This window comes from Arvicola amphibius, chromosome 6, assembly GCF_903992535.2.
Source record: "Arvicola amphibius chromosome 6, mArvAmp1.2, whole genome shotgun sequence".
In the NCBI taxonomy this organism is placed as follows: Eukaryota; Metazoa; Chordata; class Mammalia; order Rodentia; family Cricetidae; genus Arvicola; species Arvicola amphibius.
The window spans coordinates 115,911,909-115,933,180 of record NC_052052.2 but is presented as its reverse complement, the minus strand read 5'-3'; the positions used below and the strand labels follow the sequence as shown (position 1 = coordinate 115,933,180).

The following is a 21,272-nucleotide window of genomic DNA, read 5'->3' as shown; positions in this document are numbered from 1 at the left end:
TATACATATATATATATATATAGAGAGAGAGAGAGAGAGAGAGAGAGAGACAGAGTAAGGACTTAAACAATTGGTAGACTATGTTAAATTAGTGGTTGTACAAGCTTATAATCCTAGTACTTGGGAGGCTGAGGCAGGAAGATCAGGAACTCAAGGTCAGCCTGGGCTACAATAGCGTGTTCCAGGTCAGCTTGAGCTGTAACTCAGTCACGGTCCCCAAAGGAAAACCTAAAACTACCTTTGTATTTGTTTAAGATGGGAACAACAACAAAAGACAGCACACCTACTGAGCATGAGAGCAAAGTGCAGAGCAGAGGTGGACAGCACACCTACCAGCCTCAGCATCGAAGAGCGGTCTCCTGAGCTTAAATTGCCAGCCAGCAACTGGACCATCTTCTGATTTCCTACGCCAATTATATCTATTGACTTTCTGCTTCTAATAACATTTTCAAGAGCTGTAAAAAAAATCGAATACAGACAGCCCTATATCAGTGGCATTCATATAAAGAATTGGGTAAAGTTACACATTTAGATAAAATTTTTACTAGTTCTCTTCAAAGGTTTGCTTTTTATGTTTCTTTTTAATACAAGTCTGAATCTGTCTATGAGCCACTTAGTCAAAATAAAAGACTATTATGCTGACATACAACAAATACAACTGCAAACAGCAGAGACAACCAAATCTAACTGTTTCTTTATAAAACAGACAACCAAATTCTAACTGCTTCTTTATGAAACAGACAGCTGTTTTATCTAACACTTGTTTCTCACCTTCTTTCCAGCCTCTTAGTAGAGGATGCAGAGAGCAAATTCCTGATTTTGACAAATGTATAGCAATTTTCATATCAGGAGACTCTATGTCATCACTAGTAATTACCATAAAAGGCAACAACTGGACAACCACCTGATTTGACAACTGATCGCTTTTACTCAGTACCTCTTCTTTAATTAGTATGTTTGCTGCTAGCTCTAGCACCCTGTACCTGGAAGACATGAAAGCACATTTGGTTCAGAGACATGTTAGAGACTTCAAACCAACAGAATTCATTATTACACTGTTCTGGCTCAATTAGTAATAGCCTGCCTGGTCTCCTAACGAAAAATACTGCTCAGAGACAACTAAGACACAACCTTAAGCCCATGCCAACAAAGGAGTTATCTAGGCAATAATCTTGTCCTGTCAGATATCTTAACAAAAAACAAACACCTCCAACTGTAACAAAATATATTACGGGGGGGGGGGGAGGAAAATGGGAGGAGGGGGAAATTTTTAATAAATATATATTATATTGTATATAATATATATATTACATCAGAAACCTCAACTCTACTAGACAGTGAAGATTCACATTCATTGTGCATTAAAAAAATGCATATTCTAAGCTGGAGAGATGGCTCAGCAGTTAAGAACACTGGCTGCTTTTCCAGAACACCTGGCTTATGCTCCCAGCACCCACACGGCAATTTAACAACCAGTGGTAACACCACTTCTGGGGACTCTGACACCCTTTTCTGGCCCCCACAGGCACTAAGCATTTATAAAGTACACAGAAAATACATGGAGGATGGGGCTGGAGAGATGGCTCAATGGTTAAGAGCACTGGCTGCTCTTCCAGAGGAACCAAGTTCAACTCCCAGCACCCACATGGCAGCTCACAACTGTCTGTAACTCCTGTTCCAGGGGATCTGATACCCTCACACCAAAGCATATAAAATAAAGTGAAATAAATTATAAAAAAAGGAAAAGAAAAAAGAAATACATGGAGGCAAAACATCCCTACACATCATATCACATAAAGTAAATGAAAAGCATATCCTTTCTGGGAAAGGGAGAGCCAGCTTTCATTAAAGATGTGGCCCCTGCTAGACCAACCATTCTCCACTGGATGGCCCCATGCCCATGCATGAAAGGGCAGCACAAACTGGATTCCGAGGTTTATAAAGGAAGGAGCAGAACCACAAAACTGGGAAGATGTGACGTCAAGGGTGAATCTAGTAGTGGAGTGAATAATGGTCAAAATACATAGTACCATGCATGAAATTATCAAACACACACACACACACACACACACACACACACACACGCTCACCTATGTCACTGTATTAGCAACTGACCTATAGAGCAGACAGAAACTACATGAAACATGTTCTCCAGATCTATCAGTTTTCCTTGCCAAAAACAAAAACCTAAACTAAAAGCTCATCATATACAAGAAGTGTAACAAGCTTTTGAGCTGGTTTACTTTTTATTGACTTTAATTACAATAAGAGAATTAGAAAACTCTTCCCATCCTACGACTCAAAATTTAACTTCTTTAATTTTTTTTTGGGGGGGGGGTTGTTTTTTCTGAGACAGGGTCTCACTATGTAGCTCTGGCTGTCTTGGAACTTACTCTGAACACAAGGATGGCTTTGAACTCAGATTCACCTACTTGTGCGTCCTGAGTACTAGGATTAAAGGTGTATGCCACCACACCCAGCTCTAATATTATATCTTATATACTTTTGCATTTTATTTTTTAGACGTTCAAGCATATAAAACAGCTTTCAAATACCCGGAAATCAAACAGATGTCTTACAGTTCAAGAGAGCATTCCATTAAGATCTGTTTTACCAGGGCTGGTGAGATGACTCACAGTTCAAAGCAATTGCTACACAGGCCATGACACCTGAGTTCAGTTCCCAGACCCATGGGAAGGGGAAAACATAGAACTTACTTCACAAAATTGTCCTCTAACCTCCAAGTGTAAGCAATGGCATATGCACGCACATTGTACAAACGCAGATACACATACAAATGACAAGCTTTTTTAAAGCTCTGTTCTATACTCCTGAGCAAAAGGTCAGTCACTAAGTTATTAAAGTCCTCAGGAAAAGGAAGAGAATAGTGTGAACCTGAGAGGTCACAGACACACAGCATGAGCTCAGGAGAAACAAACATACCACCCCTTATTCTTGAGAAGTTCTGCTCTTTGGAAGAGATTCAGAAGATGTGAAATGGTCTCCTCTACACTGAAGTGTTGCTGGAAAATCTAGATAGGGGAGGAAAACATAATTAAATAAATATTTACTTGTTAAATATGTAAAGTGTTCCTAAAATAAAATTTAAAAAATTTAAATTTTCAATTAATTGTAAAGAATCTCTCCCAAGAATCCCAGAAGAACGTCTATTCTATGAGGACTTCTCTTTTGTCGCACTTTTCACTTAGGACAGTTTCTCAAAAGTGGCACTCATGACCCAGTGTGCCCTGGTCTTGGGACACTGGTTGTCGACACAAAGCTCTCAACACCATAAGCATGTTTCCTCTCTGTAGTATTTTTTTATCCAGCACACTGTACAGTCTAGCTACTCCTTTGAGACTCATCAGACTATGCTTAATGCATTAATTTCCAGCGCATTCCTGCAGAGTCAAGCACCACGTGAGAAAAACAAAGTACCCATAAATAAAATCTGCACTTCCACAGAGCACATTGACTCACCTCAAAAGCACTCAGTGCTGACAAAATGACATCTACATTATCATCGCCTAATCGGGTTAGAATAGCTTCTTTAATGAAAGTCTCATCGATGCCCTCCTGAGCAAGAGAAAAGCAAATGAACTCACAACAAAGCTCACAAATTTTCCCACTGGAACCTCAAAACACCAGTGTGGAGACCAGGCCCTATTCTGAGAGCACACAAATGAGAACCAGGTCATGTCCAACAGGCCTTCTGAGATGGGCAGCTGCTACAATCCTCTTCCAGTCTCACCGAGCATAACATACAATCTAAATGCCATCATTTAATTAGGAGTTGGCCTTGCTAAACTCGGGAGCCCAGAGAGAGATGACAGAGCAGTGAGATGACTCTGGGGTGAAGGCCCTTGACATGACAACTTGAGTTCAATCTCCCATACCCACCCGCATGGTGGTCCTCTGAGCCACGTATTTTTCTCTGACCTCTGTGCAAACACTTGCATATATAAGCACAGGCACTAAATAAATAGACGTTATCTTAAAAATCAACTATAATCCTTAAAATATAAAACAAAAACATAAACAACCCCCAAAACAAGACAGATATTTTGAAAGAACTAAAGAAAACAATAAAGTTTGATTTATCTGTAATTATACAATATACATTCTTGACAGAAACTCCAATTTCTTACTCTAGAATTAGACTGGGGAAGGATCAAGAGTAAAAACTATCTGACACAAACCTTTGATGTTTTCATGATATTCTTTAGGTGATTAATGGCCAGAAGTCTCACAGGAGCCAGTGGATGATTCAAACTGAGCATCAAAGATGTGTCAGAGTCCTCTAAAAACTGTAAGTCCAACATAATAACTCAATTATTTCACTTAGTCTGAGTAACACATAACTAAAAATGAAGATAGGCAACACCCTACACTTCCCAATATACTGTGCAATAACCATCTAAATGTAGAAACAGAAAAGTAAATTAATATAGAGGACATTGTATGAGTTACAATACATGAAAACATTCATATTGCACATGGTATGTTCCATATACTTGTGTGGATGGGCGTGGGTTAAGTTTAGTGAAATAGCATTACAACATAACTCTAATTCCAAGTGACAGTACCCAGAAAACAACAGGGAAGCTTGAACTGAACTGGCATGATATCAGACTACAAAGGACATCGACCTGATTTGGTTTTTCGAGACACCTTTTTTTTTTTTTGTAGCTTTGGAGCCTGTCCTGGAACTAGCTCTTGTAGACCAAGCTGGTCTTGAACTCAGAGATCCACCTGCCTCTGTCACCAGAGTGCTGGGATTAAAGGTGTGCACCACCACCGCCCGGCTATCTACCAGATTTGAAAATTCACCACTGATGGTGCATTTAGTCGCAGTACTCAGGAGGCAGAGGCAGATGGATCTCAGTGGGTTCGAAGCTATTCTGATCTACAGAGCCAGTTCCAGGACAGCAAGGACTGTTACACAGAGAAACCTTGTCTTGAAAAACAAACAATAAAGAAAATGCACCACTGAAACTAAGAGCCTGATATTAGGGAAAAAGTACATTTATCTTTATCATACTCATTTCAAGGGTAATTATAAGAACTTATCAAATTTCTTAGCATTGAGGCTTGAACCAGAAAATTTCTTAAGAAAGGTCATGATCATGTGACTGCAGGCTCCTGCACTGGTAGGTGCACAATTGGAGTAACAAGGCATGCTGGGCGTATGTGAGGCCACCATTGGTGACAACATATGACATGCCCAATGTTTTCCTGAATAGTATATTTTTCTTTAGTTATGATTCCTGCCCCAGAGCTCTGTTTCTAGTAATTACACAAATTATAAATTCTCAGCTCTCTGATATTTTTCAACCGAGGAAAGCAGGAAATGACTATTGGTTGATGCTCTTCAAATAAATAACCACCCCAATTCCTGTCTTAACTGTGCTGGGGAAGGACAACCTACCTGATACTTTCCTCCGCTCGTAGAAAGAGAAATAAACTGATGGAAAAGCTCCTGCTTTTTAAGGCCTGTAATTTCTTTCAGGTGTTCCTCTAATACAACATCTAATGTTCTGGGGTATCTAGGAAGGAATTACAATATTCATTCATTATTTTTTTAAAGATTTATTAGGCATATAGTATTCTGCCTCCAGGCCAGAAGAGGGCACGAGATCTCATTATAGATGGTTATCAGTCAGCATGTGGTTGCTGGGAATTGAACTCAGGACCTCTGGAAGAGCAGCCACTGCTCTTAACCGCTGAGCTCTCTCTCCAGCCTCATTCAGTATTCTTGATAAAGCTATTAACCACATTCACCTACATGTACAAAACACATATTAAACATAAAGGCTAATATTGATCAGGTCTGTCACTATAAAGACAATAAAAGTTTCTAGTTTAAAAACAAAGTTATACTGTCCACAGACCTGCCACAACCCATATGTCCTTTGTCTTTCAATATATCTCATTCTAAATATACTGTCCTTTTCTGAAAAGAAAAAGTAGAAAATGTATCTACAATCCATTGCTTAAGACACGACTTGCAAGTTATTTTTGCAGAACAGACCAACACTGAAGACAAGCACCCACACACAGCCAACTTACTTGCTTTCTAGAAGTCTGATGAGTGGAAGAAACTGCTCATTCAGCAGAGCTACTTCATCAGCACGGGTGTCCTCCTTGGAACTGTAGGAAATGTATTCTTCAAAAAGAAGGCTATAAAAGAAACACCAGCAAATATGGGTTAGCATTCATGGAATCCCTGCTATGTGATGTTTCATAAATCATATCTCTAATGATCACACCTCCATAGAAAAGAAATTATATTGACTTTGCTGATGAAAAAATTAGGGCATAGGAAAGCTTCCAATCTGCCTGAGGTTTAAGGAAACAGCAGCAAACAGAAGTCAAAGGTGTAGTAACCCTTTCTGTGCCAGGAAGAGAAGAGGGCTATAAATTTCAAAGGTCATTCTGATTCCAGAGTAAACTAAGCCTCTGTGCACACAAATGAGGACACCCGCAGGCAGTTCTCTTTCTCACCTAACAGAACAACAAAACAGATCCAGGAGGACTGGCTTCTAAAACTACTATTCTAACTGAAGAGGCGGTCAGCCAGATCCCAACTATGTCAACTACAACACCTAGACATTCTAGTCATCACATCAAACTGCCAATCAAATAGGAAATGAAAAGGGAAGACAGAAGTGTTTTTCGGAGAAATGGAGGAAACAATTTCCACTGCATACCTACTCTCAGTATGAAGATTCTAAATGACATTTACTGAGTATCCGTTTTGAGGTGCTATTTCAGGCACTACGCCTGAAATTATTAATAGAAAAATTTAAACATCTGTAAACTTAGTTACAACTCAAATTTAGTGGTGCTACTACCTTTTCATTTTCTTCTATAAACATTAATGACAACCAAGAAAATTTTACTTTTGCATTTTAGGCTCTCAGTCATTAGATTCAATACTCATAATAAAGAAATGATACAAACAGTGCAAACAAAATACATTAAAAAGCAAACTAGAAAACTACTGATGAATCCTGAAATGAATACTTAGCCATAAATATGCAAATCAGAAGCACATTAACAACAACCTTACCTAGCTAGCAGGTGATCCAAGTTGTTCGTCAGTGGTATTTTTGTAAGTATTGCTTCTAAGTGTCTCTTGTAGATTTGACCATCAATTCCTTCCGTTTCTTCTCCTTGATGTATGTAAACAGATGAAAACTGAGTTAGGGATATTTTTTTGGCATGTTCATGATTAAATTTACTTAGAGTGGAAAAATTTTCTAGTAATAACTTAAAAACATATATACTAGTATCTCTAGCTTTTTACTGATTACCTTTTTTTGATTCAAGGTATAACTTTATTGGTAGAATGGAGTGGCAGTGCAAACAATTCTCCCACAACATTTCCCCTTTTTGTCTAAATAAAAGGGAAAGGTTTTAACTCTAGCATAGTAAAACTATATACAATACAAACAATTATCAAGTAAAAAAAAAAAAACTCCACAATATCTAGTCCATTATTATTTGGCAAATTCAGAGAAAATACTCCATTATCTATCCTATCTTGGTGAATCCAAAGTTTTGAATGAAACTTTCTATACTTATTCTCTTTTTAAAAATTACTTGTTTATTGATGTATAAGACTGTGTGCCTGCACTGAGCTTATGTGTACCAGATATATCCAGGTGCCTTCTGATGCCAGAGGGCATCAAATCTCTGGAACTGGAGTTACAGACAGCTATGAACTGTCCAGGGTGGGTCCTATGCAAGGGCAGTGTGCACTCTTACCTGCTGAGTCATCTCCCCACCTCTTTTTAACTACAGTCAATGTATATTATATCTATTGAGCAATTTACAGTTCTCAAAACTTTTTTGTATAACTACTCTCATTTGTCCTTCACCTGAAATTCTCCATACTTTTAATGAGCATTAGAATGATATAGGTATCAAGAATAAAACAGAAGTGCAAAATTTATATTGTTTCCCCAGACCACACTAAAAGTTAGAGAAGCTGGGCTATAGCTGGGATCTCTGAAAGCAGGCCAACTTTCCTGTCAGGGCCTCCTAACTAAACCAAGGCTGCCATCTTCCAGACTTATTGAAACGAAAGCTTTAAGTCAAGATTTAGTTGTGCAAACCTTTTTATATCACATTTAACATAATTTAGAGATGTTTTTAATATTCTCTAAGCAGCCACAGAAGCAAAGAAAAATAATGAAAATTATCAATTTCTTTCATAATTTGGATTTGTTTGTTTGTTGCTTTTTTTTTTTTTTTTTGAGATGGGTTTCTCTCTGTAACAGCATTAGCTGTCATGGAACTAGCTCCGTAGCCCAGGTTGGCCTCGAACTCACAGAGATCCATCTGCCTCTGCCTCCCAAGTACTGGAATTAAAGGCATGTGCCACCACTGCCCAGCCATAATTTGGATTTTTATGTATGAAATCTTCTTGGCTTACTTTCTGGCAGCTGGATATTTACTGTGAATGAATCACTAGAGACCTTTAAGTATCTAGATGGGAAGCTGTTGTAGAATATTATTTTAAGGTGTGTTACTTTTGTCTATGCTCTGGAACATTTGTTTAATGATGTAAAGGTGTGTTGCTTTTGTTTATGCTGCATTTGTTTAACTCTGTGAAGCTGTGATTCCTTGCCTGTCTAAAACACCTGATTGGTCTAATAAAGAACTGAATGGCCAATAGCAAAGCAGGAGAAAGAATAGGCGGGGCTGACAGGCAGAGACTATAAATAGGAGGAATCTGGGGTGAGAAGGAGCAAGAGAACAAGGAGAGGAGGATGTTAGTGGTCAGTCACCCAGCCTCCCAGCCAGCCACAGAGTAAGAGTGAAAAGTAAGATATGCAGAAGTAAAAATAAAAAAGGAAACAGCCCAGAGGCAAAGGTAGACAGGTTAATTTAAAAGCTGGCTGGAAACCAGCCAAGTTAAGGCCAGGTGTTTATAATTAAGAATAAGACTCCATTTATTTGGGAGCAGGATAGTGGGCCCCTCAAAAGAGCCAAAAGAGCAAAGACTAAAAAAGCCAAAAGAGTCAAAGGGTAAATAAAACAACAACAGGAAGCAAAGATTTACCTGGCCAAATCTTTTCATTCCTACAGAACCTATTTAAATACCAGAATCCTGAGAAATGTCTCAGAATGATAGTCCTCCCTTCGGTGAAGCTGAATTATATAGAAACAACTTAGTTACATAGAAACACCTGAATAGAAAGTTTTAAATAGGGGGCTGGAGAGATGGCTCAGAGGTTAAGAGCATTGCCTGCTCTTCCAAAGGTCCTGAGTTCGATTCCCAGCAACCACATGGTGGCTCACAACCATCTCTAATGGGGTCTGGTGCCCTCTTCTGGCGTGCAGGCATACACACAGACAGAATATTGTATACATAATAAATAAATAAATAAATAAATATTAAAAAAAAAAAGAAAGTTTTAAATAGTTTAAAGCTATCAACCAGGTGTCTGTCCTATTTGATGATAGTTGGAACTTAGGAAGCTTTTAGGCCCAAATGTAAGTCACAAACCTGCAACATGCCGAACAACAGAGGCAACCAGATGGGGAAGCATGTAGCGCAGAAGAGGACTGACGTCGTAGCGTTCGGAGATCCCGTGAAGCAGCGTTATGAGGTCTGGAACGCCGCACAAGTGAGGAAACGGCCTGGAAGGAAGCAAGCACACATGATATCGACAGATAGTCAAAGCAGTAGATCTCACCAAAACTTATTCAAAACAACTTCACTGGCCTCTAACTATAAAACAATACCTACTTTTTCCCGAGCGTTTCTGGCTTTTGTCGCTGTAAGAGAATTATCAGGCAACCTAATCCATCCTTGACCTGAGAAGGAACCTTGGTCAGTGTTCTGATGAGCTGGGATGCCAGTGAATTCACAAAGGTATCTTCCATCGTTACTTTCACAGAAATCTGACAGATTATCATGTATGTGGCAGCTCTATAATCTGGTAAAGATGATTTCAACCCCTAAATATTTTTAAAATAAAAGGAAAATGACAAAACACAGAATTATGTTCTTCTACTTAACATGTTACTTAAGTACAACAAATTAGAAATGTTAATGTTTGCCCTGATTTAAATGTTAAACACAGTAAATACTCATACTGAAACATCACATAGTATACCATGGTCATGTACAATCCTTATGTTTCCATGTATGTATAAGACAAAAAACAATTTTTAAGCCGGTGGTCACATCACTCAGGAGGCTGAGGCAGGATGAACCTGAGTTCAAAACCAGTGTGGGCCACACAGCCAAAGGCTCTCTCTCAAAACAAAACAAACAAAACTAAGGTTGGCAAGGTGGTCAGGGAGTCTAGGTACTTGGTACCATGCCTGACAACCCGAGTTCCGTCCTCAGGGCACACATGGGAGAATAGAACAGACTCCCACAAGTTGTCTTCATACACAGAGGCAAAATGTAATTTCAAAACTGTCTAATAAATAAATACACTGTAAGTTAAAAAAGCAAATGGACACTGACAACAATGACTCTTAAGAAGCGGAATATCAAGGTTTTCACTATGCGGAAACAGGGTGAGACAAGTCACGGGATGAGAAGGAACAAACTCGAGAAAAGCCTCCTAACTCAGACATCCACTACACATCCCAACAAGAGGCAACCAGTTCTCCTTGACCTGCAAGCTCACGTCTCTGGAAGGGAGAGGTCCATCTCATCATTCATGAGAGTGAAACTGTATTGTATTGAAGACAGTAATCTGGGGCTTAGAAGCAGTGAAAACAGAGCTTTGTCAAGTGTCTGGGAGGTGGCAGGTAGGAAAGACATCAGTGCTAAGGAAACAGGGAAGAGACAGCCTGTGCCTCTCTTTCCTGTATGACAAAAATATGACTAAGAAAATAGACCTAGGACATAGAAAGAAGCAAACATTTATTATTAGATACCCATTTAATAATGGAAGTCTTTTTTAAAATTTATTTATTTAGTTTACAATATTCTGTGTGTATGCCTGCAGGTCAGAAAGAGGGCACCAGACCCCATTACAGATGGTTGTGAGCCACCATGTGGTTGCTGGGAATTGAACTCAGGACCTTTGGAAGAGCAGGCAATGCTCTTAACCTCTGAGCCATCTCTCCAGCCCATGGAAGTCTTTTTTTAACCTAAGGATTTGATCTTATCAACCATTCAAAATATAAGCTATCAATTTAAAAATATGCATTTCTTTATGAAATTTTCAAAAGCAAGCAAATTCCTTTCTGTATAAAATTATTTACTTGACTTACCTTTTGGATGTATGGAAATAGTTTGGCAACTACATTATCTGACAGGTTCTCAGCAGCCACCAGAGCAGACACAATGGTGGAAGCATAGAAGGCCAAGAGCACTCTGAGCTGAGCTGAGCTTCCCGGATACTCAGCGAACGCCTGAAACAGGGAACACAACACACATGCAGGCTCTTGTGGAACACTCTGGTTCTTTAAGTATCATACGCAATGCTGAGTAAAGATGTTTCCTGACAAGTTTCCTGACATTTTTAGGTAGTTTCTATTTAATAATACTGTAGCCAGAATTTGACAAGCAATAGGCTAATTTACTTCTGTAGAAAATATTTTTTGGTGAAAAGACTGATTTCCCACCTGCTCATGCACCCCAAGAGCAGACCATTCAACACAGGAACTCCTTTCAAGTTCTACCAAATGTTTCCTTTCTCAGAGCCAGCCATCATTTTGGGAGCCCACACACTCAACAACACACTCATGGCTCACCTTCACAGATTTGGTCACCAAACTGCAAATAAAATCCATGAATCCAAGGTCTTTGTAGCAATGGGTGACCAAAGTTCCTCTAGCTAAGGGCACTCCAGACTGCTGTTATTGATAAAAAGAACAAGCTATTAGAAACGACTGCCAACTGACCGTTACCCCAAGTTCCTATCTAGTAACATCTGGCAGGTCATCAAGACCTTATAAGTGGTGCTGATGAGATTAAAACATAAACTCTTAGAAACTTTTGGAACTCCAACGAGCAGGGTAACAGTGAACGGAGAAGAATTCAGTAGAAAGCACTTATAATGCGCCAATTATGCATATTTAATCTCAATTTTCTAGCTCGTAATCATTCTACTAGTAAGAGTTGGTTTTTGAATTGATATGACATTATTCTGTCTCTGCCTCACAATACTCTAATAGCAGAAACAGGCGCAGGCCCTGGAAAACCTATACTGTTATCCCCACTAACTACTACTGCACATGGTCTGTTAATAAACATTAACAAAACAATTAAATGAAGAATCCAAGTCATCTTTAATGGGAGAGTGAGGGTTGGATACCTGAAAAGTTTCTAGATAGTGGTGAAGTCTGTGGAGGACCAGGAGAAAATGTCTTGATGTTCTGAGCAGCGTGAGTGCAGGGAAAGGCAGCTTTGGCACAGACTAGACTTTCTGAACTTCAGTTAGCTTGACTAATTTACATTCAGGTTCTGAAGTTTTCTTTTGAATTCACAACTGAGGATTCCTTTCCTCTAGTTCCTTCTGACTGCTAACTTCACTACCAGCTGTCACTAGCTCTTGGTGCAGGCCCATGGCCTGCTGGTCTACCTTCACTCTCATCAGATTTTGCCCGGGCCCCATTAGCACACTCACACGCAGTAAGAGTTCCTTCTTATGACATCCACCTACTTTCTTCTAGTCTCTGTTGCAGACAGACCTTACTAGGCCCTTCTTCTCAGGTAACTATCCTTTCATTCCAAACACCTATTCAATTTTAACAATTTCCTGATGTTCTTCAAGTTATCCCTATCCCTTTAATTTGTGTAAGTATTTTAAGAGTTCCATTCTCTCTATCTTTTAAAAAATTACTTTGGTACTAAAATTACAAATGCAAAGTAGCACGATACAGTCCCAAGAGTAGAGCTCATATTGCAACTGTGCATACTTTAGTCACAGGAACTCTAGTAAGTAACTTCAATTTTCTGAGTCGATCCTCACCTCTATAAAGAGTTTATAAGACTTCAAGACAGTATGAGGTAATGCCTTGTCTAATGTCAGATACTAAATAAATACTAGATGTCATTAATAAGAGTTTAACAGGAAGTTAGGAAACAAATGGTATAGATAAAACTGAACTATCTCCATGATCATGGGCTTTACTTTTACCAAATTAAATTAAACTGAATCCAAAATTGCCTATTCTTTCCCTCTCTTCCTCATGATTTCTAGCTTCACCACCATCTGCCATCAGCTCTTGGTGCAGGCATCTCTGTGACTCTGAGGTCAGCCTGCTCTCCATGGTGAGTTTCAGGCCAGGCAGGCTGCACAGAGAGAACTTTCCTCAAAATGAGAAAGTTCAAAAGCAGCTTGATCTCTACAATGAGACCCTACCCCCAAAACAAAACTAATAATACTAGTCAAGCAACTAGGGAGGAAGGGGGTGATTCTCTGTGAGTGGAGGCTGCCACTCAAAGCAAAGCAAAAACAAAAAAGCAAATCAAAACAAAAAACCTTAATCATGGTTTATAATAATTATATACATGGATGAACATGGCATTAAACAATCTTACCTTAACAGGAGACAGCCAAAACCATTTGTGTTTTGGATTGCTAATTTTTAGAAGTTGTATCACCCGCACAAATACCCGTGTCTCATGGTAGGGCAGAACACAAGCAATAAGACTATCGGGATTGTAAAGATGGATATGGAACCTAGGAACAATATGGAATGATTAAAATCAACACAATATACAAAATTCACAAGTACTTGCTTTTGTTCTTTCTTTTTTTCCTTTCGACAGTCTCACTGTGTAGCCCTGCGGGGCATGAAACTTGCTATGTAGACAAGATCAGGATGGCCTTGTCTCACGGAGAAACTCACAGAGATCCACCTGCCTGTGCTTCCCACGAGTGAACCACCATGCCTGGCAGACACAAGTTTCTAAAAGGGCCAAATCCTGTCTCAATGAAGTATAAAGACCTACGATGAATTTCAATCACAACAATATAAACAGTACTTAGATAATAAACTATTTTGCATTCAAGTTTGATTCAACATGGCTCAATCAATTCTGAAGCAATAACAATTCTGAAGCAATAGGGTATCAAAATTTATACCCTATTCATTTTAAACTTTCATGAAACTGTGATCATCATCATCATCAAACCAAGAAAACTAACTGGCTAACAAGACAACAACTGCTGGGCCTGTCTGCGCTCCAGTCACCTCCCATTGCTTTCCTAACCACCATATTTCAAAACAGTTATAATAATAATAATAATAGTAGTAAAAATTTTTGGTTGTTTTTCGAGACAGGGCTTTTCTGTGTAGCCCTGATTGTTCTAGAACTCGCTTTGTAGACCAGGATGGCCTTGAACTCAAGAGCTCGACCTGTCTCTGTCTCCCGGGTGCTGGGACTAAAGGCATGTGCCACTACACCCTGTGAAAAACCAAAAGATTAATAAAATCCCATTAAGTTCTTCAGATAGAAATATCACAGTGCCAGACCTTGCCTTCTATTAATTTTATACAGGCTCGAATATTAACCATGACACTACTTGTATGAAACTTTCTCAACAAATCCTGTCAAAGCCACCTCTCCAAATCTTATGTAAACTTTTATTGAGGTATTTAAAGACAGTCACCAAGGACAACCTATAGATTTTTTTTTTTAATCACACTTAACGTTTGCTGAATAAAAGCTACATGAAGAAGGGCTGGAGTGAAGGCTCAGCCATTTAGCCTCTACAAGCTGCCCTTGTAGAGGTCAAAAGTCTGGTCCCCAGCATCCGCAGTAGTTAGTACAGGCCATGGTATATACACGCTTAATATGCATCACTAATACTACTTGACTTGGGTTGATATTTTAAAGGATAGTCTTAACCTCTAGTGTGGAAAGAAAGAAATTTAATAGTTTCATCCTTGGGAATGACTCTGAAAAGGCTATGTACACTGCTCCTTAGAACTAATGAGGTTAGCCGGGCAGTGGTGGCTCAAGCTTTTAATCTCAGCACTCAGGAGGCAGAGGCAGGCAGGTCTCTGTTGAGTTCAAGGTCAGCCTGGTCTACAAGAACAGGGTGATTTACATAGTGAGTTCCACACCAGCCAGGGCTACAAAGACACATTCTGAAAAGAAAGAGAGAGAGAGAGGGGGGGGAGGTTAAAAACCAGCTCAAGCTGTAAGAGACCTTACCCTCAAAACAAAACTAAACAAGAGGGATGACATACACCTTTAATCCCAACACTGGGGAGGAAAGGGGCAGATATGAGTCTGAGGTCACCAGAGATACAAAGTGAGACCCTGTCTCAAAAAACAAACACCACAAAACCCAAAAAGCCTAAACACACTAAATGGGACATTTTACTCGAGATCAGCATGTTTAATATAAGAATATGTTCACTTCACATTCCAGACATCACATTAATCTATGTCAGCTCCAGCTAACAACACAGCTTCACCAGTGTCTGCAACTATCTAAGTCCGTAAAGGATTAACGTGGTTAGCTACCTGTGAATCAACCACTCCAGGCACTTCTGTGCTGGCTTAAGCAGGAAATACGGAGACAAGTGAAGGAGGAACAGTGAAATGTTTTCATCCAGCTGTTTGTTCACTGCTTTGGTCTGAACGCTGCGCTCCAAGGTTTTTGCTAGCTGGCTGAACAACGGTGCTTCAAACTGTTCAAAGGCAGGGTCAATTCCAAGAAGCTCCTCCAGGCCAGTGCATCCTACAAGAAGAGTCACTTAGAATTTCTGCAGTTTCCTTACCCCTAAATCCAAGAACCATATACTGTGTAATGCACTCTCAAACGTTGGTTTTACATATAGGACAAATCTGACCTCACTCATTAGGAGGAAAGAACTTCACACCAAGAACTCCATCTCGACCCCTCTTTCTAATCCTTATTATAACTACTCTCAGTTCTGGAAGACTCCTTCCACATCCCAGTCCTTTTCTCAGTCTCTTTATTTTTCTTCCTTTTACGTATTAGTTGCTTTGTAAAATTTAAGATACCACTATTTATAAATGCATTTAAGCATCTAACAAGATTGCTTTTTTCCCCTTAACAAGACAAATCAAGCAAGGACCTGCTCAGGAAGCAACAGCGCATAAGACAAGAAAACACAGAAATAGCCCCCCAAACCATTGCTCCAGGAACTTTGCTAAGTGAAAGGGGGCTCACCGATGGCAAAGGCGGTGTCCCTGTCGATGGTGGCCGCTTCCTTGGGGTCAAACAACAGAGAGGCCACTTCATGTCTAGATAGGAGGCTGGGATCAGTTTGAGGAAGGGCGAGTCGCTGGAGCTGCTGGGCTAAGGACGTCATCTTGCAAGGCAGCGGATGTCTCAAAACACGGGCTAAGAAACAAATATCGTGGAAAACTTCTGCGAAACTTCAAGCGGCTTAACCTGGCAGCACAGGCCTCAGGTACTGGCTCTCGAGGACACAGAAACCCATCGTCCAGGCACTTCAGAGCCGGCGAGGCTCAATCACCGAACAGCATTTACACCTCGGGAGCTCACGCTTTCCCCAGCCCAGGAACCACGGCTTCAAGTCCCACCCTGGCTACACGTCCCAAACCACGGCCTCTCCTGCTCCACCGTGCTCCTCCTTACCCTGAACTTGGAATATCTGCAGGACTGGATAACCAACAACTCTTCAGAGCAGCTCCCACATGGTGCCGGCTCTATCCCGGAACTCCAAAGCACGCCTCATAGGAACTTCCGGTTTCGCACTACGGCCAGAGAAGAGGGACATGTTTGTAGGAAACGCGATATGCTTGCCCCGCCTCCCCAAGAGCTAAACCAACCTCGTGCCGGTCATTTAATCCCCCACCTACTTCCCCCTGCACGTGCCTGATCCTTGAAGCCCCGCCCTCGATCCCGCATCTCTTTGAAGCTCCGCCTTCCATCCCCGCCTCTTTCCAAGACCCCACCTTTATCCTACGCCCCTCGCTGAATTTTACTAAGCCATGCCCACATCCTACCTCTTCGAGCCCGTTCTGTCCCGAAAACCACGCCTCTAGTGCCCGCCCCTTTCGGAGCCCCGCCCCTTGGTACTACAGTTTGCAGCTCTGCTGTTTCGGCACGGTTTGTGTTCCCCTTAGGCTAAGGTCTGGTTAAGTCTCTGCACCGCCTTTTGGAGTTTAACCAGTAAGTGTAGTCAGTCTGGTTCATTCACGAGATACTTACCCAGACCGCTAAATGCTGAGGCACCACGCCTCCTGCTCCTCTGTAGGAACCTCCTCAAATTCTTCTCCGGGCTGAGTTTGTCACACAGGAGGCGGGGTATAAACCTGGGGTGAGCAGCTCACCTCAGTGCAATCTGCTTGATTTGTAAATACGGAACACTCACCGCGCTCAGCTAGTGACACTTCGCTTTGTCTGCATTCCTACGGGGTGGTATTTTTTATTTCTCTTTTATTCCTATTTGAAATATAACTTTGGGGGGGCGGTTTCTGAGACAGGGTTTCTCTGTGTTGCCCTGACTTTCCTGGAACTCTCTCTGTAGACCAGACTGGCCTGGGTGGAACTCAGAGATCGGCCTGCCTTTGCCGGCTGAGTGTTGGGATTAAAGGCATGTGCCACCACCACCCAGCTTGAAAAAACTATTTTCAATTTGAAAAAAAAAAAAATGTCTCCGGGAGGTGACAGCGCACGCCTTTTTTCAATTAAAACAAACAAATAAAATGTCACCGGGCTGTGGAGGCAGAGGCAGGCGGATCCTGTGAGTTCGAGGCCAGCCAGCTCTACAGGGTGAGTTCCAGGACATCCGGAGCTGTGCAGAGAAACCCTGTCTTGAAGGAGAGAGAGGCGGGGAGGGAAGGAGGGAGAGAGGGAGAGAGGGAGAGGGAGAGAGAGAGAGAGAGAGAGAGAGAGAGAGAGAGAGAGAGAGAGAGAGAGAGAGAGAGAGAGAGAAAGAGAGAGAGAGAGAAAGGGGGGAGGGAGGGAGGGAGAGAGAGAGGGGGAAGGAGGGAGGTAGGGAGGGAGGGGAGAGAGATCTTTTTCCATATTCTGATCACAGTTTCTTTTCCCCTCACCCCAACTCTTCCCAGATCCTCCCCACTTCCCCACCCACACAAAACTACTCCGTTTATTCTCTTTCTCATTAGAATACAAAATCTAGTAATAATATTATAGCTAAAATAAAAACAAACAAACCACAATAGGACAAAAACAAAGAAGCAGAAGAAAAAGAGCCAGAAAAAAAGCTCAAGAAACATATATAGACAGACACACCCACTCAGACACAGAAATCCTATAAAATTATAAAACGAAAACAAAAGACCTGGAAGGTAAAAAAGAAGGGGGAAGCACCCTGACAAATATTGTGAGACAACCCCCCTAAAATGAGGTTATTTTGTGTTAGCCATCTACTGCTTGGATGTGGGGCCTGGCCTGAACAGTGGTTGGTGGGAGGTGGGGAGCCTTTGTTTGTCTGAACAGAAGAACCTCCTACACCAAACAGTGGTTCGTATAGAGAGTTAGACCCCATTGGAGAAAACTAATTATTTATTTGTGATTATCAATTCGATGGGAGTTAGCTTCTGGGTTGGGGAGGTTTGGGGGGGATCTTGTGTCCTTCTTCTCTCGGTGCTGGGAGCTCATCTGGTCCAGACCTGTGCCTCCGTTCCCTCTGGCTCTTTCTCTCTTTTCACCTCCTTTTCTGCAGAGTTCTGTGAGGGGAGGGATTAGATAGAGACATCCCATTTAGGACTGAGTCTTCAAGATCTCTCACTTTCTACACATTGTCCAGCAATGGAGGAAGTTCCTACAGATTTTCTGATCCACAGGATCTTCTAAAACCTGGCAGACCCTGTGCTAAACAGCAGAAGACAGGTACAGGCCTGATGTCCTTGCCCTCAATGACCATGGAGCACACTGAGGAGTGGCACTGTAGCCAATGGAGTAAGTCGTCTCATTTTTTAAATCAATAATTCAGTAAAAATTTATCCTTCTCAAAGATCTCTGATGCAGTCTGACAACTGAGAGGTTTTGTCAGTTTAAAAGGACAACCTCACCAAACAAATTTCAATACAACTTCTTAACATGTTCTAAATAAAAGGTGTTTTAAGATATACAAATGCAAGTTATTAAAGCGTGTACCTGCAAGTTATAAAGGTCTGAGGACAAATATAAGTTATCAAATTTCTCTCTCACACTGCCTTCCATAGTCTTAAAGATACTTTTCATTGTGCAAAAACATCTGTCACAGCCATTCTGACATAAGTATGCTGCTGTTTATACAATATATGTGTCTAAAACTTATGTTTTCGCAAACTCAAAAAAATCCTTATGTGTTCCAGGAAGCCGAATTAAAGGATCCACCTTAAACAGGTCAGATACACTCCTCTCGATTCCCTGATCCTGAAAAAAATTTTCTTCCTAAACTTAACTTTGTCCTCTGCTCTGCCAATACCTTGCCAGTTTCAAGAGACACCAGGCAGTTCCACACCACGAATCCTGGACAGGAGTAAAACAACCATCTACCCCCAGGATGTGACCAGCACCCAGCTCTCTCAGGCTCCCCAAGAAAGACTTCAACGCCCACGAGTAAGCAGAAAGCAGTCTTGAGAATCCGCCGTCTCAATTCCTTCAACCTGCTATGCCTAACTCCTCACCTTTTTATTATAAGATGGAAATGCTGTAATCTGCTGGCCTGGCCGGTCACCTGGGTACCCTGTCCCATTGGGGGAATAAGCTCCACCCATTCCCAACCTCCATCCTTCCTGACAGAGGAGTCAAGTGGATCTCTCCCCTCGAGCCCCCCCCCATCCCTCTTCTGAAGAGGTAACTACTGCCTTTCTTCCTTCTCCCCTTCCTCTTCTCTCTTCTCTCTCCCCTCACTTTCCTCTTTCTCTGTCCCCCTTTCTCTCTCTCCCCTTCTCCCCCCCCCTCCATAACTCCTTACTCTTACACCATTCCCAGTACCCACTAAGTAAACTCCACACCCAAGCTCTCTCTGCATGGAGTATCTATCTGTCTGTCTCCCACCCACCAAGGGGACCCGCCGCAGCCGTGGGTCACCTGCCACTGCCTCCAAGGCCTCAGGTGACCTGCGCCACCCCTTGTGGGACTGGTATCTCACCTGTTCTTTATAAATAATTTCACTGTGACCTTCTGCCCTCAAGGTGGTGGACTTAAAGGCATGTGCCACTAGGTGAGGCTCCAGGTTTGATCTCCCAGCACCAGCCCCCCCAAAATTCCATGTAATATGTCTATCTAAAGTTATGATCAAAAGCTTATATATATATTCAAAGTATCTAAAATTTGAATGCTTGTATAAAATTAAATCTATTTTCACTTATTTACAAAAGTTCTCTTTCTTCATACTGGAGAGACGGCTCAGATACTCAGAGCGTATACTGCTTTTGCAGAGGACCTGAGTTTAGTTACCAGCGTCCTCCTCACAGGGCTTCTACCCACCAGCTCCAGGGTATCCAGCACCCTCCTCTGGTCGCCAAGGCACCTGTAACCATGAGCACAAACTCATATATTTACATAATTGAAATAAAAAGTCAAGTTCTCTTTCTCTTAAGAAGTCAAATACAGACGATAGTGATAAAAATTTGAATAAAATTATTTAAGTAAACCTAAAGTTTTAGTCCTTGATAAATAATATCTTAGAGGGCTGGAGAGATGGCTCAGCGGTTAAGAGCATTGCCTGCTCTTCCAAAGGTCCTGAGTTCAATTCCCAGCAACCACATGGTGGCTCACAACCATCTGTAATGGGGTCTGGTGCCCTCTTCTGGCCTGCAGGCATACACGCAGACAGAATATTGTATACATAATAAATAAATAAATATTTCTTTAAAAAATAATATCTTAGAAAAATGTCACAGTGATAAATTATAATTTTGTTTTTCAATGTTGAGCCATACGAATTGTTTAATATTGTTAAGTACTCTTTAGCTGCCGCATGCCATTGCTGGGAATGCTACTCTATTGTCTGAGTACATCCGCAGCCATAAGCTGGAAATACACAGGGAGGTAGGGAACTGGATGTTTGAGACATGTTAGAAATAATTTCCCACTGTGAGAGAGTGTGTTGTGTTATGAAAGGAGGGGTGACTACTTCCCCAGTCCTTTCTTCTCACTAAGAGCTCTCATTGAGACTCGCCCTGCAGCCTGAAGCCACGTCCAGAAAAGCAGAGGCCTAGGGGCATCCAAGGGGCATCCATCCTGTCTTCTATTGTGAGGGTACAGGAGAAGAGCCCCTTCCAAAAACACGTACACTTTTATTTTTAAATTTTATTTATGTATATGTGTGGGTAAGTGCATGTATGTGAGTGTACGTGCACACACACGTGTGTGTGTGTGTGT

General features: G+C 41.3%; 1 protein-coding gene and 1 long non-coding RNA gene across 7 annotated transcripts in view; one reads left to right on the top strand and one right to left on the bottom strand.

The window, feature by feature from the left end:
* Positions 1-16,683, bottom strand: part of Heatr1 (HEAT repeat containing 1) — a 46,521-nt gene extending 29,838 nt beyond the window's left edge. For both annotated transcript variants that reach the window (XM_038332303.2, XM_038332302.1), the window contains exons 1-16: positions 16,566-16,683; positions 16,134-16,307; positions 15,461-15,677; positions 13,523-13,664; positions 11,731-11,832; positions 11,248-11,388; positions 9,761-9,972; positions 9,518-9,651; positions 7,073-7,175; positions 6,070-6,180; positions 5,429-5,546; positions 4,200-4,307; positions 3,481-3,576; positions 2,944-3,032; positions 772-983; positions 334-455 (exon numbers count right to left, since the gene is read on the bottom strand). In XM_038332303.2, the coding sequence (XP_038188231.1) occupies positions 334-455; positions 772-983; positions 2,944-3,032; positions 3,481-3,576; positions 4,200-4,307; positions 5,429-5,546; positions 6,070-6,180; positions 7,073-7,175; positions 9,518-9,651; positions 9,761-9,972; positions 11,248-11,388; positions 11,731-11,832; positions 13,523-13,664; positions 15,461-15,677; positions 16,134-16,275 (2,049 nt within the window). In that variant the 5' untranslated portion in view covers positions 16,276-16,307; positions 16,566-16,683. The remainder of the gene's footprint in view (positions 1-333; positions 456-771; positions 984-2,943; positions 3,033-3,480; positions 3,577-4,199; positions 4,308-5,428; positions 5,547-6,069; positions 6,181-7,072; positions 7,176-9,517; positions 9,652-9,760; positions 9,973-11,247; positions 11,389-11,730; positions 11,833-13,522; positions 13,665-15,460; positions 15,678-16,133; positions 16,308-16,565) is intronic.
* A 317-nt stretch (positions 16,684-17,000) lies between these two features.
* LOC119816844 lies at positions 17,001-20,547 on the top strand. Of its 5 annotated transcripts, none has more exons than XR_005285834.1 (4): positions 17,001-17,102; positions 18,743-18,857; positions 19,256-19,286; positions 19,377-20,547. It is a non-coding gene; the product is annotated as an uncharacterized LOC119816844 (long non-coding RNA). The 5 variants fall into 5 exon arrangements; XR_005285835.1 differs by lacking the exon at positions 17,001-17,102 and adding an exon at positions 17,113-17,351; XR_005285833.1 differs by lacking the exon at positions 17,001-17,102 and adding an exon at positions 17,113-17,705.
* Positions 20,548-21,272: the final 725 nt, after the last annotated feature.